Here is a 13,042-nt window from a genome sequence, read left to right as displayed (position 1 = left end):
GTTAATAAGCATTTTATAGTGTAGTGTCCTGGCCTCATGTCGAAACTTTAGCGTGGTGTAGCCACCTTTTACTTGTCCACATGGTAATTTTCATAGCCTTCGCATGTGTATGCTCATCTTTCAGCAAGTTTGAAAGGATGTGAAGTAAACATTTTAAGGGCGTTTGACATGCAACACTATGTTCATTTGTCCCTGGACAAGCACAGGTTGCGAACTGGTCATCTCCAAAGGAAGCACCGATTAGGTAGAGAAAGTTTATTGGTTTTTTTTTTTCAAACCTAACAATATATTTTGCCGTTACCTTGAATAAAAAACACAAAGTACAAACATGTTTTTTATCGAGTCATTGCTTGCACTGTGTCCTTCCTTAAAAGATTTGGTGGAATCATGTCCAATTTATAGTCTTACAAGAATTACTGTGTATGAAAAATTCTTTTGGTTCATAAAGGGTTTTCTCTCTAACATTAAAGTTTGCTGCTACTACTACAACTACTAATACTCTGCTGACACTGCCCTTGATACTACAAATATACTATGAGTTTGCACATATCTGTTAAAGGTTTTCGTCACTAAAAAGAAGACACATAAACAGGGATACAAAGTTAACACAACTTTATTGATGGTCAGGCAAGGAAAAAGAAGGAAAAGTTCAGAAGGGCCTTCCACGACCCTCGTCATCGCCCCCAGACTTGGGTGCTTTGATCGTTTCATCCACCGAGAGGACAAGGCAAGCTGCTTCAGTGGCTGCTACCAGGGCATTTATCTTGACCACAGCTGGCTCCCATACACAGGCCTTCAAGTTATCCACGACGTCACCTTGCAGAATGTCGACACCCGCCCAAATGTCGCCAGCGGCATGTCGCTGTCGCAGCTTGTTTAGCAACGTGGTGGCATCGATGCCAGCATTGTCGCACAGCTGTCTTGGGATCACCTCGAGCGCCTTTGCCATGGCAGCTACCAGAAGTTGCTCCTTGCCGGCCACGGAACGCGAATAGTCCCGCAGATGCTTGGACAGCTCCATCTCGATGGCACCGCCGCCTGCTACAACAGCGTCGTTTTTCAGTGCACGGCGCACAATCATGATGGCGTCATGCAGAGACCTCTCTGTTTCGTCGATGAACTGCTCCGCGCCGCCACGGAGGATGATGGTAACGGTACGCGTTTGTGGGCAGCCCGTGAAGAGATTGTAACGTTCGCCGCCGATTTGGATCTCCTCAAGCAGCGCGCAGCTGCCCAGGTTGGATTCCTGCAGGTCAAACACCGTCGAAAGGATGGCGCCGCCGCATGCCTTGGCCGTACGCCGCAGGTCTTCGTCCGTCACCCGGCCCGCACAGAACATGTCCCTGTCGGCGAAGAACTGCGTGGCCACGTCGCCGATGGGCAACTTGGAGAGGACGACCCGCGCCCCGCTCTCGTGAATCTTGCGCAGCTTCTCGTACAGCACTTCCCACTCGGCGTCCACGACGTTCTGGTACTCCTGAACGCTTTGCACACGCACCTCGGCATTGTCGCGCTCAGCCTTCAGCTCCAGCTCGATATTGAGGAGCGCGATCTTTGGGTTCTCGTATTTCTTGGGCTGCATCTCGAAACCCGCGTACGAGAAGGTCTTCTTGAAGGCAACGCCCGACACGAGCATAGAGTCCTCAAGAGCACCTCCCTGCACCTTCTTGATGCCAATCATGTTGAGCGGCAGCAATTCGTCCAACTGCATGACGGCTTCCACCACCATCCGAGCAAAGAACTCTTTCTGGCCGGCGATCAGCTTGGAGCCGAGCGTTGTCATGGCACAGCGTTCGAGGAGCTCGCGCTGTTCTTTGCCCTTCTGAACGGTAACGGCGATCTCGCGAATTTTGGCCACTGCTAGCTCGACTGCTTTTCTCAAGCTGCGAATGATTACTTGAGGATGGATGCTCTCTTCGACGTAAGGCTTGCACTGCTTGAGGAACTCGCTTGCCAAAAGTACGACCGTCGTCGTACCGTCGCCCACTTCGGAGTCTTGAGACTTGGCGATATCCGTCAGCGTCCTGGCGGCCGGATGAACGATGTCGAGCTGCTTCATAATCGTAGCACCATCGTTGGAAATGGTCGTCTTTCCAGAACTATCGACAATGAGCTTGTCCATCCCACGAGGGCCAAGCGTAGTCCTAACAGCGTCAGCTATCGCTTGACATGCATTGATGTTACTGATTACCTGCGGCTTCCCTTGGGAATTCTCTGTGCCTTCTTTGAGCAGAATGATCGGTGCCTGCATCATCTTTCTACGTTTGTAAACAAGGGTTCGGAGAGCCCTTGACTGAAAATGAATGAAGTGGTAGTAGGCGCGTCAAAGAATCACGCCGCCGGGAGCAAAACGTGAAGTATGCGCATGCGCGAGCGCCGTTTGAGCCGGCGGCCGCTGCTACAGCGCAGGCTTGCTCTTCGGGCTGATTTTAACCAAATATGGGCACCACTAATGGCGCGCTAGTGCTCCCACGCACTTAGACATTAAAGTGATAGTTTTTATATATTACTCCAGCATACAATAAGTACACTTAAGTAAGTACAATAAGTACAACATAATATATATTGACAGCTAGCGCAACAGTTTTATAAAGTTCTGTCCACAAAAACAAAACAAAAAAATAGATGTACGGCGGCATGACCGAATGCACGTAGGCGCACGTGTGCCAGCATGTGTGCCAGTCTTGTGGGTGTGAATGCACTTTGAGCGCGTGCGTATCTGTTGCCCATACTGTTGCCCATGTGTTAGTCACGAGGTACGGGTTTGTTTTGTTTTACCTGTGGGCATGCGCTCGTGCAAGGCGGACTTTTTGTAACTGTATCAACGCTACGCTAGTTAAAGGGTGCATCAGAGTTGTCATTGAAGTGAATTTTTCGGGTCACTAATTCATCTGTCCCCGAACGACCTTTAAATCTCGTAAATGATTAGAGACTCGCGTTCTTAGTTATCGTCCAGTGGTTCAATATGTCTTCAGCCTGTGGCTTGACTACGGAGAAGGGGACTGTGGGAATAAACGTTCAAGTTGAATTCATATTACGCTTTATTCATTGCAGGAAAGCTCACAAAATGGCAACAGTCGTCGTTCTCGGCGGTGGAATCAGTGGCCTCACCACGGCATACTACCTTTCCACTCTTGGGAAGGAAGCCGTGAAAAAAGTGAGACACGTTCGTGCTATCTGTGAATGAATGTCTCAATCAACTTGTCAGTGCACAAGAAAATAAACGAGCGAAATGAGTTCTACTTGCATATATAACCACCGAATGAATCATATTCACGTATACATGCGCTAAAGAGGGAATATTAGCAGCAGCGTTTTATAGGTCCGTGGCCCACAAAAACGCGATAACACTAAGTATTCAGTATGTTGACTCGATCTGTGATAGTCGTAGTTTAAAAGCACAGCCTTTTAACGTAGGAACTGTGGCACTCGGTATGACCAAAACGAGCCAGCTATAGTATGAATCGACTTCAAGCAGCAAAGCGCACTCAGTTGTGTCAATTGGCAGATGTTGAATGCATACCAAGAAAGAGAACACCTCCCTGCTATGATAGTCCCATATACTGGTTTATGGTATTGTATTTTCATTCCTCCACTGACATTACTTAAGCAATCCATTCATTCTTCATTCAGCAATTAGCTCTGTCATTCATCATGGACACTATCTCTCAGTTTTGTCTAAACCTAAAGCCTGCTGCTTCTCAAAGTCCCTTGAATCAAATTCACCTTGTGCTGGTTGTATGGAATTGCCAGGATCGGTTGGTCTTAAATGGTGGATGACATCAAAGGAATTGCTACATTATACCGGCCCACCTGAATTGAAAGTTCTCATTATTGTCTGGAAAAAGTGGCAGTTGAATACCATAAGTGCACTCTCAAGATTGCGGATAAATACCTGGGAAATAGGTAAATGACTGTTGTACCAGATGAACGAGAAGAAAGGGGGTTAACCGAGGAGCCCGATTATTATTAGTCATATCATGAGAAGCCAACAAACACTGACACCAAGGACAACATAGGGGAAATTACTTCTGCTTAATAAATGTAATGAAGAAACGATAAATTAATGGAAATTAAAGTGGATGAAAAAACAACTTGCCGCAGGTGGGAACCGAACCCACAGCCTTCGCACAGCATCGCACGTGAAATGCGAAGGCTGTGGGTTCGGTTCCCACCTGCGGCAAGTTGTTTTTTCATCCACTTTAATTTCCATTAATTTATCGTTTCTTCATTACATTAAGCACAAGTAAGTGAAGTGCGAAGGCTGTGTGTTCGGTTCCCACCTGCGGCAAGTTGTTTTTTCATTCACTTTAATTTCCATTAATTTATCGTCTCTTCATTACATTTATTAAGCACAAGTAATTTCCCCTATGTTGTCCTTGGTGTAAGTGTTTGTTGGCTTCTCATGATATGTTGTACCAGATGGTGATATAAAAACTGGGACTTCCCATTCAGAAACATTAAAACTAGCCATACTAATCAATGAATGACATACTAGTGTGGTTCTACTGCATAAGGCACACATGATAAAAATCAATGGCAGCACAGTATTCTGGAGCTCATTATTGGCTTGAAATTAAATTAGCTTGTTAATGTGTAGAGAAGAATGATATCCTGCCTGCAGTGCATGTGTAAAACAATCGTTTTGAGCATACTTTTCATAGTTTTAACGTACAATTTCTTTATCATATAGCATTTTTTGTTCTAGCGATAGCTGCCCGAACATAGCATTTCCTAAACTGTGGGCTGCAGACCTCTAGAGTTTGCACTGAGGCACATTCAGTGCCACTGATGCACATTTATCTAGGTACCTGCAAGCAGCACCACATTCCTCATATTGATTGTGAGCACAAAGACTAATCCTGACACGATGGAATGTATTGGGATGCTACTAGTATTTGCCTTAGAATGACTTCTTTCTCTGCATTACTTTGTGGAACAGCTATGTAATGAAACACTGAAAGGTCCCTGAACAACTTTCAAGTGGATCTAGAGGTCCGCAATGGCTAAACGTTTAAGAAATACTGCCCTGAAACCTGTGAAGATGTCCATAACAATAAAGGAAACAGCAAATTCATTGCAACCTTGTCAGTGTTGCCTGTTTCCCGAAGTGTAAATGTTAAATTATGACTACAAATTAGTTTTCTTACTTAGACCATCACTTGTTGCTTTTATGGCCCAATATTTTGTAACTTCTAATTCATTCAACGTTCACATTCTAGTATTGTCATTCTTATTCTTTTTTTTTTTACTGCATGCTTGTATAACTTGCGCCCTGATGCACTTGATCATGCAATGACAAAGTGGGACGTTTGCAGGTATTGCTCATAGAAAGGACTGGGCACCTGGGTGGTTGGATTCGGTCCACTGCACTACCTGATGGGACAGTATATGAACATGGGCCTAGTTCATTGCGTGCTGGAGGTAACTCAGGACGAAACACCTTACAGTTGGTAGGTATGCAAGCATTATGTGCTGCCTGTAGTGTCGCTTTGTTTTGATGCCGTGTGTCATCTGTAGCTAACAAGCAATGAGAGACACTTCATAGCTACTGATGGTTGCTTCTGTCGTTTGTTTCAACTTCAAAAATGTTCATTTTCTTTCTAAACAACCACTTTAATGTCCGACAATATCCTATTTGTCGTTGTCATGCTTGTTTTAAATACATTCCGAATGTTGACGTGACATCTGCTTCATCTAAAGAGTTGTGGGGTCCTACATCTACAAATAAACTTTTGCGAAGGAACCCTATCTTGCATCCATACTTATTAAACGAAATGCTTTCAGGCTCAGGACCTGGGATTATCTGAGCATGTGCTGGCAGTGCCTATCTCCTCATCAGCAGGTTAGTTGGTATTTATCTTATTTGTTCATAAATTTGTATATGCAGTGCTATGTCAGGCAAGAGTGCGAGGAAGCATGTATGCAACGTATCATTTTAGACTTTATTAACCTGTCAAGTTACTTTAAATGTTATGATTTGCAGTTTCCAAATCCATTTGTTATTCAAACCTGTATTCCAGGGAATTTTTTATCACATAATCTTTGTGAAGTGCTTCCTAATTCCTTACAATACGATATCTTCATATTTATAATTCACTGCTGCGTTTAACTCAAACTGCCAGTTGCATCGATTAAGAAAAGGAAAAAAGGCAACAGGCAGGTAACTGTGTACAACTTAGTTCAGGTCTTTATAGAATTAGCCCTGTATTATCGCTGGCACAAAGGAAAGCCCCAGAAACATTGTTGTCCTGCGTGCTACTTTCGCCACTGCTCTTTGAAAAAATGTTAAAAATGTCAATTTGGTTTGTCGTGATTTGGAGTGCACCTGTGAGGAAATTCAATTTTCAGGCAGGGCCTTGAAGTAGCATGGAGCGTATCTTTCTGAAAATGCACCTAAATATGTGGCATCACAGTTCTTGATTTGTTTCTTCCATACTGCCGCACCATTTGCCATTCCATGTGGCCGTTTTCTCACTGAAAGCTTTTTTTTTTTTTTCAGCTTGCTGATAGTGCATTTCAGGAGAAGTCCTTGTGGTCTTTACTGTTAACTCTCCCAAAGACCACTAGGTGTCTGCATAGTACAGCTTGAGAAGCACTTGTCTGAGGTTGTTAGGAAGACCTTTGCAGCTTCTACGTTTCTAAAGGTATTTGCGACTCCAACTCAGACGCAGTGGACAATGCAAGCCAAGTGTGCGACTTGCTCTCAGAAAAGAAAATGGCAGGGGCAAAACCACGTTACTTAGCAACACAGCTTCACACGCGCAATAACAACAGCGAGTGTGTGGCCCCAAAAAGCTTTCACTCACGTGCCTTATGAATCTACTATACTGAAACACAAAGCGTGTTTTTAAGTTGTTTCAATCTGCAGAAAGTATATTCTTATGTTTTCAGATAAAAGACATGGACATTACACCTCAAGACTAATACCTAGGTACATTTTGCTTTTTATAACTTATGGCATCTTTGACTTGTAGAATTGTCATGATGTACAGTGAAAAAGGGCTGAAAATCTGCAGCCTTCTGTTTTAATGCACTCCTGCTACCCGGTATTGGCACCATTGTCTTTCTTGCTCGCTACATTTAGTGGGTTACATCAGTAGACAAAACCGGAAGCCATCCAGGGCCTACAGCAACCATCCAATTTCACTTAGCCAAAGCTCCCAGTTCTGCCGCAAAAAACGGCGGATGCGTCAATGGGACGAGCATCTATTGACACACAAGCAGGCAGTGGTTACGGTGGACCATCACCAACAGTGGTGATACTGTGTTCAGTGCTTTCAGTCTTGACAACTGCTCCAATGACAAGGCTTGGAGTGCCTGAGAGTGCTCAACACGAGAGGATAACGATCGAGAAGAACCAGCCAAACGCAAAGCGTTGGCCTTCTTTGAACCAGTCGAAGGCAACGCTGCTTGCAAGAGCGTGCTAGAGCACTCTGAAATGACCAGCCAAAGATGCCATAAGTGTTGCCCTTATCCTTGTGGATTGATATAAATATGCCTTATATTCATTTACTTTGGATCTGTTTTTGCTTGTAAATCTTCCTTGCATGGTCTCATAGTATGCCCAGTCTGCTCTTCTCTCAGCTTCATCCAGGCCTCCACTGAGATTTCATCTGAACCTGGTGCTTGTCCATTTTATTGCCGTAGCAATTATGTGGACACCCCAGGCGCATTTCCGCTGTCGGCGTCGCGTTGATATTCCGTATAAAGTCCAAGTGCAATAACATTGTTGCTGCGAGCCACATGCTGTATGTGCGAGTGAAAGCGTGCAAGGGTGAGCCAATGATAGTGGCTCAATCTCTCATTCACAAGGGAGGAAAGCGGGGAGGTAGCGGGTTATCTTCCATCACGCGCAAGGCACAAGGGGACAGGGAAGGGGAGGGGGGCATTTCATTTCGGTGGCGGCTGCATATGATGCGGCAGCACGGGCCCTTTCTTGAAAGCTATCCACGATAGGGGCAGAGTGCGCCGCGAGCCGATAGCTTCATGTGCGCTGTGTACTCACTGATGAGTTTGCATTGAAGTGAAAGGCAACACGGAGGTCAATTTGCTCGTTGCTGCTGTTGTGCTTCCTCACTCCAACATTTTGACAGCGAGTGTGTGTGGTCATGGAGTGACATGAGTTCATGTTTGTTTGTGGATGCATGACACCATGCTCATTAATTTAGTTAGAAGCAAATGTTTGCAAGTTTATACGGCTAATAAAACTTACTTACATCCTTACTTTGCATATCTGTTTACTAATTTGCCATCGCAATTGATGCTTTGCCTTTCCGACGAAACTGCAACTTCTTAGTCCTTTTCAGCGCTGTTTTGATCTTCCATTTTTATGGCTTCTTCAGTTAGTGCTTCATTCAGCAATCTATTGTGTTATCTTTGTCCATTCTGTGCTTTGACCAGTTCTGTAATATAGTTATTTTGTTCCTTTTGTTCTTTGTTAGAGTTTATGAATGCATCATCTTCATTTATCTGCTCCATTTTCCGAATATTTGCATTTATCTTTGTCAACGTTGCAGAAAATAGCTTCTCTCTGTTTCTTGTCATGGGTAGTGCTCAGAATTTGGAATAGTTTTTGACTGTGGACATGCTAGCTATTCTGTAAGCTTCCATTTGGGCATAAAGAACTTATCTTTTCTAACTGCGTAAAAAAAAAAAACAGAGACAAATAGAACCAGACTAGTTTCTTATGGGTGCACTTCATTTGAACAAAATGAGCCATAAATTTACCTGAAGACATGCTGTCAGGTTGCTTTGCTGCTCAGAACTCAGACACTACAAGTATACATTTATTGCATCATCTTGCCATAGAAAAAGCACGTGTATGTACACCAAATCCTATCATTCTTAAATATTCAGATCAAGAAAGCTTTCCCATTGGCAACACTTTTAAAGAGGCACTGACATATATTTTCAAAATTCTGGAAATTCAACCGCATGTTTCTTGCATGTGACAGCAGGTCACTTAAAAAGTATGAAAATTGGTAAATACAAAATATTGTAATTTGCAACTAAAAGCTTAGTCTCAAAATGCTGGATCTGGTGCCATCGACATTATCACGACGTCATGACACAGCAAAGTTTGCCGACGCTGAGTAGCAGCAGAGCTATAGGCATGATAACTGTGTTCGTGAGAAAAATAAACACATGTGCTATGCATGTTTCTTCTAGCTTTGCTTGCATGTGGCAACTGCAGTGATCGCAAAAATGGAGTGATCTAGTGTATTGTGAAGTCATGATGCATCCCACCTCCCAGGTACTGAAACTGAAACTAGTTTGTAAAACAAGTAATAAAGTATATTATTTAGGATACTTTGACGCTTGCATGCATTGTTTCTAAGGTTTAGAAGTTTTGGACCTCCATTTAATGCAAAAAATAAAAGAAAGAGGACAAGATGAAAATGACATATCAGTGTTTCGTTAACCCTTTGGAGGCCAACTTCAATGAAATATTGGACCATATAAAAAGCCTAGTTTAAGATCGTGTAGATATAGAGGAGCCTGCGTGTAAAATTTGCCGTTTGAAATACAAGTGGAAGCATCATGAAAAGCTCTCAAATACAGCTGTAGAAGCTTGGGCAAGTTGGTGTAACATTCTTTTTTAACAGCGCAAAGGACAAGTACGAGACGAGGGCAGCACCATGGCAGTCAGCGCTGTGTATGTGCACTCGTCTCGTCCTTGTGCTTTGCGCTGTTAAAAAACAGCTTTTAAACACAGCTGTTTTCGATACTGAAATTGAAAAAAAAAAAAAAAAAAGAAGACACCACCACTAACGCTTGCTTCAAGTGATGCATAACCCAATTCGTGGCTTCTCGGTGTGAGCTTTACAATCTCGAAGGCCACATTGCTGTGTAGTGTAGATACTGCAGCTGTCGCAGGGTGCTACGATGAGCCCTCTCCCCATGTGAGACGCTCAGATTGCTGTGGGCTCTGATTGGTCTTTGTGGATCTCCAGGTGTGGCTACATACTGCGCTGAAAAATCTCAGTCGCAGCATGCTGGGACTTGCATCATAGTGACACCACCAGATGCATGCATCATCTGCTTAGGGGCTGTTTAAAGGCTGCTAAAAAAAAAAAAAGAAACATCCAATTATCAGCTCTGCAGCTTTGTCAAGATTGGTTCAGTGGTATATACTACTAATTTGTGACCAATTTAGCCAAAGTGAAATTTCGTTGCAGTTGGCCTTAAGGTGTTGTGCCCGAGTGTATACTCCTCTTGGTGCACACCCCTGGCCATGCCTGAGTAAAGCTGTGTCACTCTTTCCGCACACTCCTTGCCTTTTCCGAGGCAATGAACATACACAACACACCGATAGACTGGTTGTGACATCTACACAAAAGTTGGTCAAACTAAAATTGTATGGCACGTTTTGATTTTATACATCAGATGGCATAACAAAGCTTATCTATCAGTGTTGCTTGCTCATGTGTCTTGTTTTCCAACATGACAGGTGGGCACAAAAAGCCATGTGTTTATTTAACAATCAACTTCTTATGAACTCTGTTTCAGAGGACCTCAGTGTTGACGCCAACATGTCTTCAAGTGATAGTGACACCAATGAAGAAATCATGTTACATAGAACAGCAATTCTCATAATTAATAGAATTAGCATGTCCCAATTTCTTCTTTGAATTTACAAACTAAAAAACATCAGTAAATGTTCAGCAACATATCAATAAATATCACTTGAATTTAAAGCCTGCTATTTTGTTACTTGGACAGAAAATGAATTGGTTTAATTTTGGAAGAACCTCCATCACACAGCAGGTAGAAACCCCCGAAATTCTCGACACTCGAAGGACTAAAATAATGGACAGACCGAGCTGTCAATTTGGAATGTGCAATTGAGCTGAGTGGTGGCTGTTAACTCTAAGGCAAGGCATCACCCCTCCCCGTTCTTGCAGGGCAAGAGCGATTGGTGCTAAACAAGGGCCGCCTGTCCCCACTGCCTAGCACCTTCAAGGAGATGCTGTGGCCTGGTCAGATGTTCCGCACGCCCCTGCTGCTGCCTCTTCTGAAGGACCTATTCTTTGCCGGCCGCCCTAGTATAGGCAGCGACCAGAGTGTTCATGATTTCATGCAGAAGCGCTTCAACAAAGAAGTAAGCACACATGCTCTATCACCTTTTGTGCCCTGGTTAGCTGCAAAGGGCACACCTCACACACTAGTATAACAACCACATAGAGCCAACAGACAACAACAGACCACAGACAACAGAGAGACACTTTGTATGGTCATGATTAACAAAATCGAGCCCCTCGGTTCCTCTTCATCTCACTTTAGTATCACATAGTTTAGATGATTAAACCTTACACTGCCACTCCCAGGGTAACTTGGGGACTGACACTTACACAACTGCTACGCTTGAGCATACTTGCATTTTCAATGCACTCCCAGCCTCTTGTGATGCAAACTTGTGCAAAAAAAGCATTGCATATCCATTGTGCCATATATGGAGAGGTCATCTACTAAATGTACAAAACTTATAAGTTAAATTTCTGACAGTAGGTTGAGCACATCTCAGGTTCTCTGCCTATCCTGGCAGGGCAGCCATGGTGAGCCAGTGAGGCAGGTCTATCCACACTTTGACAGACGAAGAAATTTGAGAACTGTTAAAATTCTGAATTGGGAGGTAGCGGTGACAAAGAGCCAGCTTCTATGCGGTATGAAATGTCCACTGAAGCAACACACGAAATAAATTTAGCACGAAGAGGGCTAACAGTGCAATCTTCATGTACATAAGTTGCTTTCACTGAGGGCTTCATTTTAATAAAGCAAATTGCTCTGCTGTATAAAGTCAACAGGCAATGATGCCAAGGAAAGCATAAGGGTAATTAGCTGTGGTAGGAATTGAAATATAGGAAATAATGAAAAAAAGAGGAATTTAAGTGGATGAAAAGATAACTTATCACCGGTGGTGACTTAACCCTCAACCTTCACGTTAAATTTAAACCACAGCTAATTACTCTTGTGCTTTCCTTGACTTCATTGCCTTTTGGCTTCACATGGTCGTGATTAACAAAAACCGCACCATTCTGTTTCCTTTCTCAATTGTTTGGCTAGTTCTTCATGTTTAGTTAATAGATGTGAAATGCGAAAACAAGACAAAGCTAGGAGGGCAGCTACGCGGTTATGTAGACCACACCAGCAGCTACACAGGTGAGCACTGCTTGTGACCTTTTTAAGTAAGTGTAAAAGATGACACAATAACACCTCTGTGTTTGGAAATCCTTCACTAGTGATGCAACTTTGTGTGAGGCATGGTAGACCCTCTATGTTAAAACTTAGCTTTGCATAAGGAGAAGGAACAAAAAAATACATGATGTATACTTTAATTTGGGAATAATGTACTGCTGTCTATGTATGTTAGGCTTAAGCAATAATTTTGTTTATTTCAATCCTTCAGTTGTTCGTAGTTTGTATATTTATAGTCACTCACTGTGTGCCAACATTTCCTGTATATGTTGGGTTCTTCGTTTTCGGGTAAAAATAGATCATTCCAGGTTTTTGCATCCTGTACAACATTTACGAAAATTGAGTTAAGTCCGATTTCTCTCTGATGTTTGCCCTTTCGTAAAGGGTAATAATAAAGGCAGGCATTACAAAACTAAGACATAAACGCTTCGCACCTTAGTGAGCAAGGGGTCAAGATATCTCATATTAGTTACGTATTAATATGTTAAGTGCCTCTTTTCTGCTTAACACACAGGAGAAAAATGGCATATGGTATAATATCTTCAGTGACTGCTGGCCTTCAATGAATCAAAGTTTTTTGCTTCTTTAGTCGCCTTGTTTACATGAATATGTGCCAATGGCACATCACATCACACGTCCCACATGTTGCATACATGTAAATGGCAGTAGTGCGCCAGGAAGAAAATGCAGCACTGACATTGCTCTGCATTGCGAATGGTAGCTGTACCTATGAGAAGATGTTTGTCCAAGTATGTTACATTCAAAGAAGGGTGGCTCATTCGACTAGTTCTTATTCTGTTAATTTTGTTACAAGAGCATGTAGTGGGAACCAGTAAAATAGGAA

The 13,042-nt window shown here is 43.1% G+C and overlaps 2 protein-coding genes across 2 annotated transcripts in view; one reads left to right on the top strand and one right to left on the bottom strand.

Annotated features, from left to right (window-relative positions):
• Nucleotides 1-595: 595 nt before the first annotated feature.
• On the bottom strand, nucleotides 596-2,384 carry CCT7 (chaperonin containing TCP1 subunit 7). The gene has a single exon (XM_075692682.1). The coding sequence runs from the start codon at nucleotides 2,252-2,254 to the stop codon at nucleotides 650-652; it is 1,605 nt and encodes a 534-aa protein (XP_075548797.1). The 5' UTR covers nucleotides 2,255-2,384; the 3' UTR covers nucleotides 596-649.
• Nucleotides 2,385-2,437: 53 nt separating this feature from the next.
• The window catches only part of Ppox (protoporphyrinogen oxidase), a 39,417-nt gene continuing 28,812 nt past the window's right edge, over nucleotides 2,438-13,042 (top strand). The window contains exons 1-5 of the mRNA XM_075692683.1: nucleotides 2,438-2,756; nucleotides 3,055-3,157; nucleotides 5,319-5,453; nucleotides 5,788-5,845; nucleotides 10,908-11,104. Coding sequence (XP_075548798.1) covers nucleotides 3,068-3,157; nucleotides 5,319-5,453; nucleotides 5,788-5,845; nucleotides 10,908-11,104 — 480 coding nt within the window. The 5' untranslated portion in view covers nucleotides 2,438-2,756; nucleotides 3,055-3,067. The remainder of the gene's footprint in view (nucleotides 2,757-3,054; nucleotides 3,158-5,318; nucleotides 5,454-5,787; nucleotides 5,846-10,907; nucleotides 11,105-13,042) is intronic.

This window comes from Dermacentor variabilis, chromosome 5, assembly GCF_050947875.1.
Source record: "Dermacentor variabilis isolate Ectoservices chromosome 5, ASM5094787v1, whole genome shotgun sequence".
NCBI lineage: Eukaryota > Metazoa > Arthropoda > Arachnida > Ixodida > Ixodidae > Dermacentor > Dermacentor variabilis.
This window is presented reverse-complemented; position numbering and strand designations above follow the sequence as displayed.

Bases quoted from the DNA above. Each gene is read 5' to 3' on its own strand.
- CCT7 (XM_075692682.1), bottom strand. From the start codon at position 2,254: ATGATGCAGGCACCGATCATTCTGCTCAAAGAAGGCACAGAGAATTCC.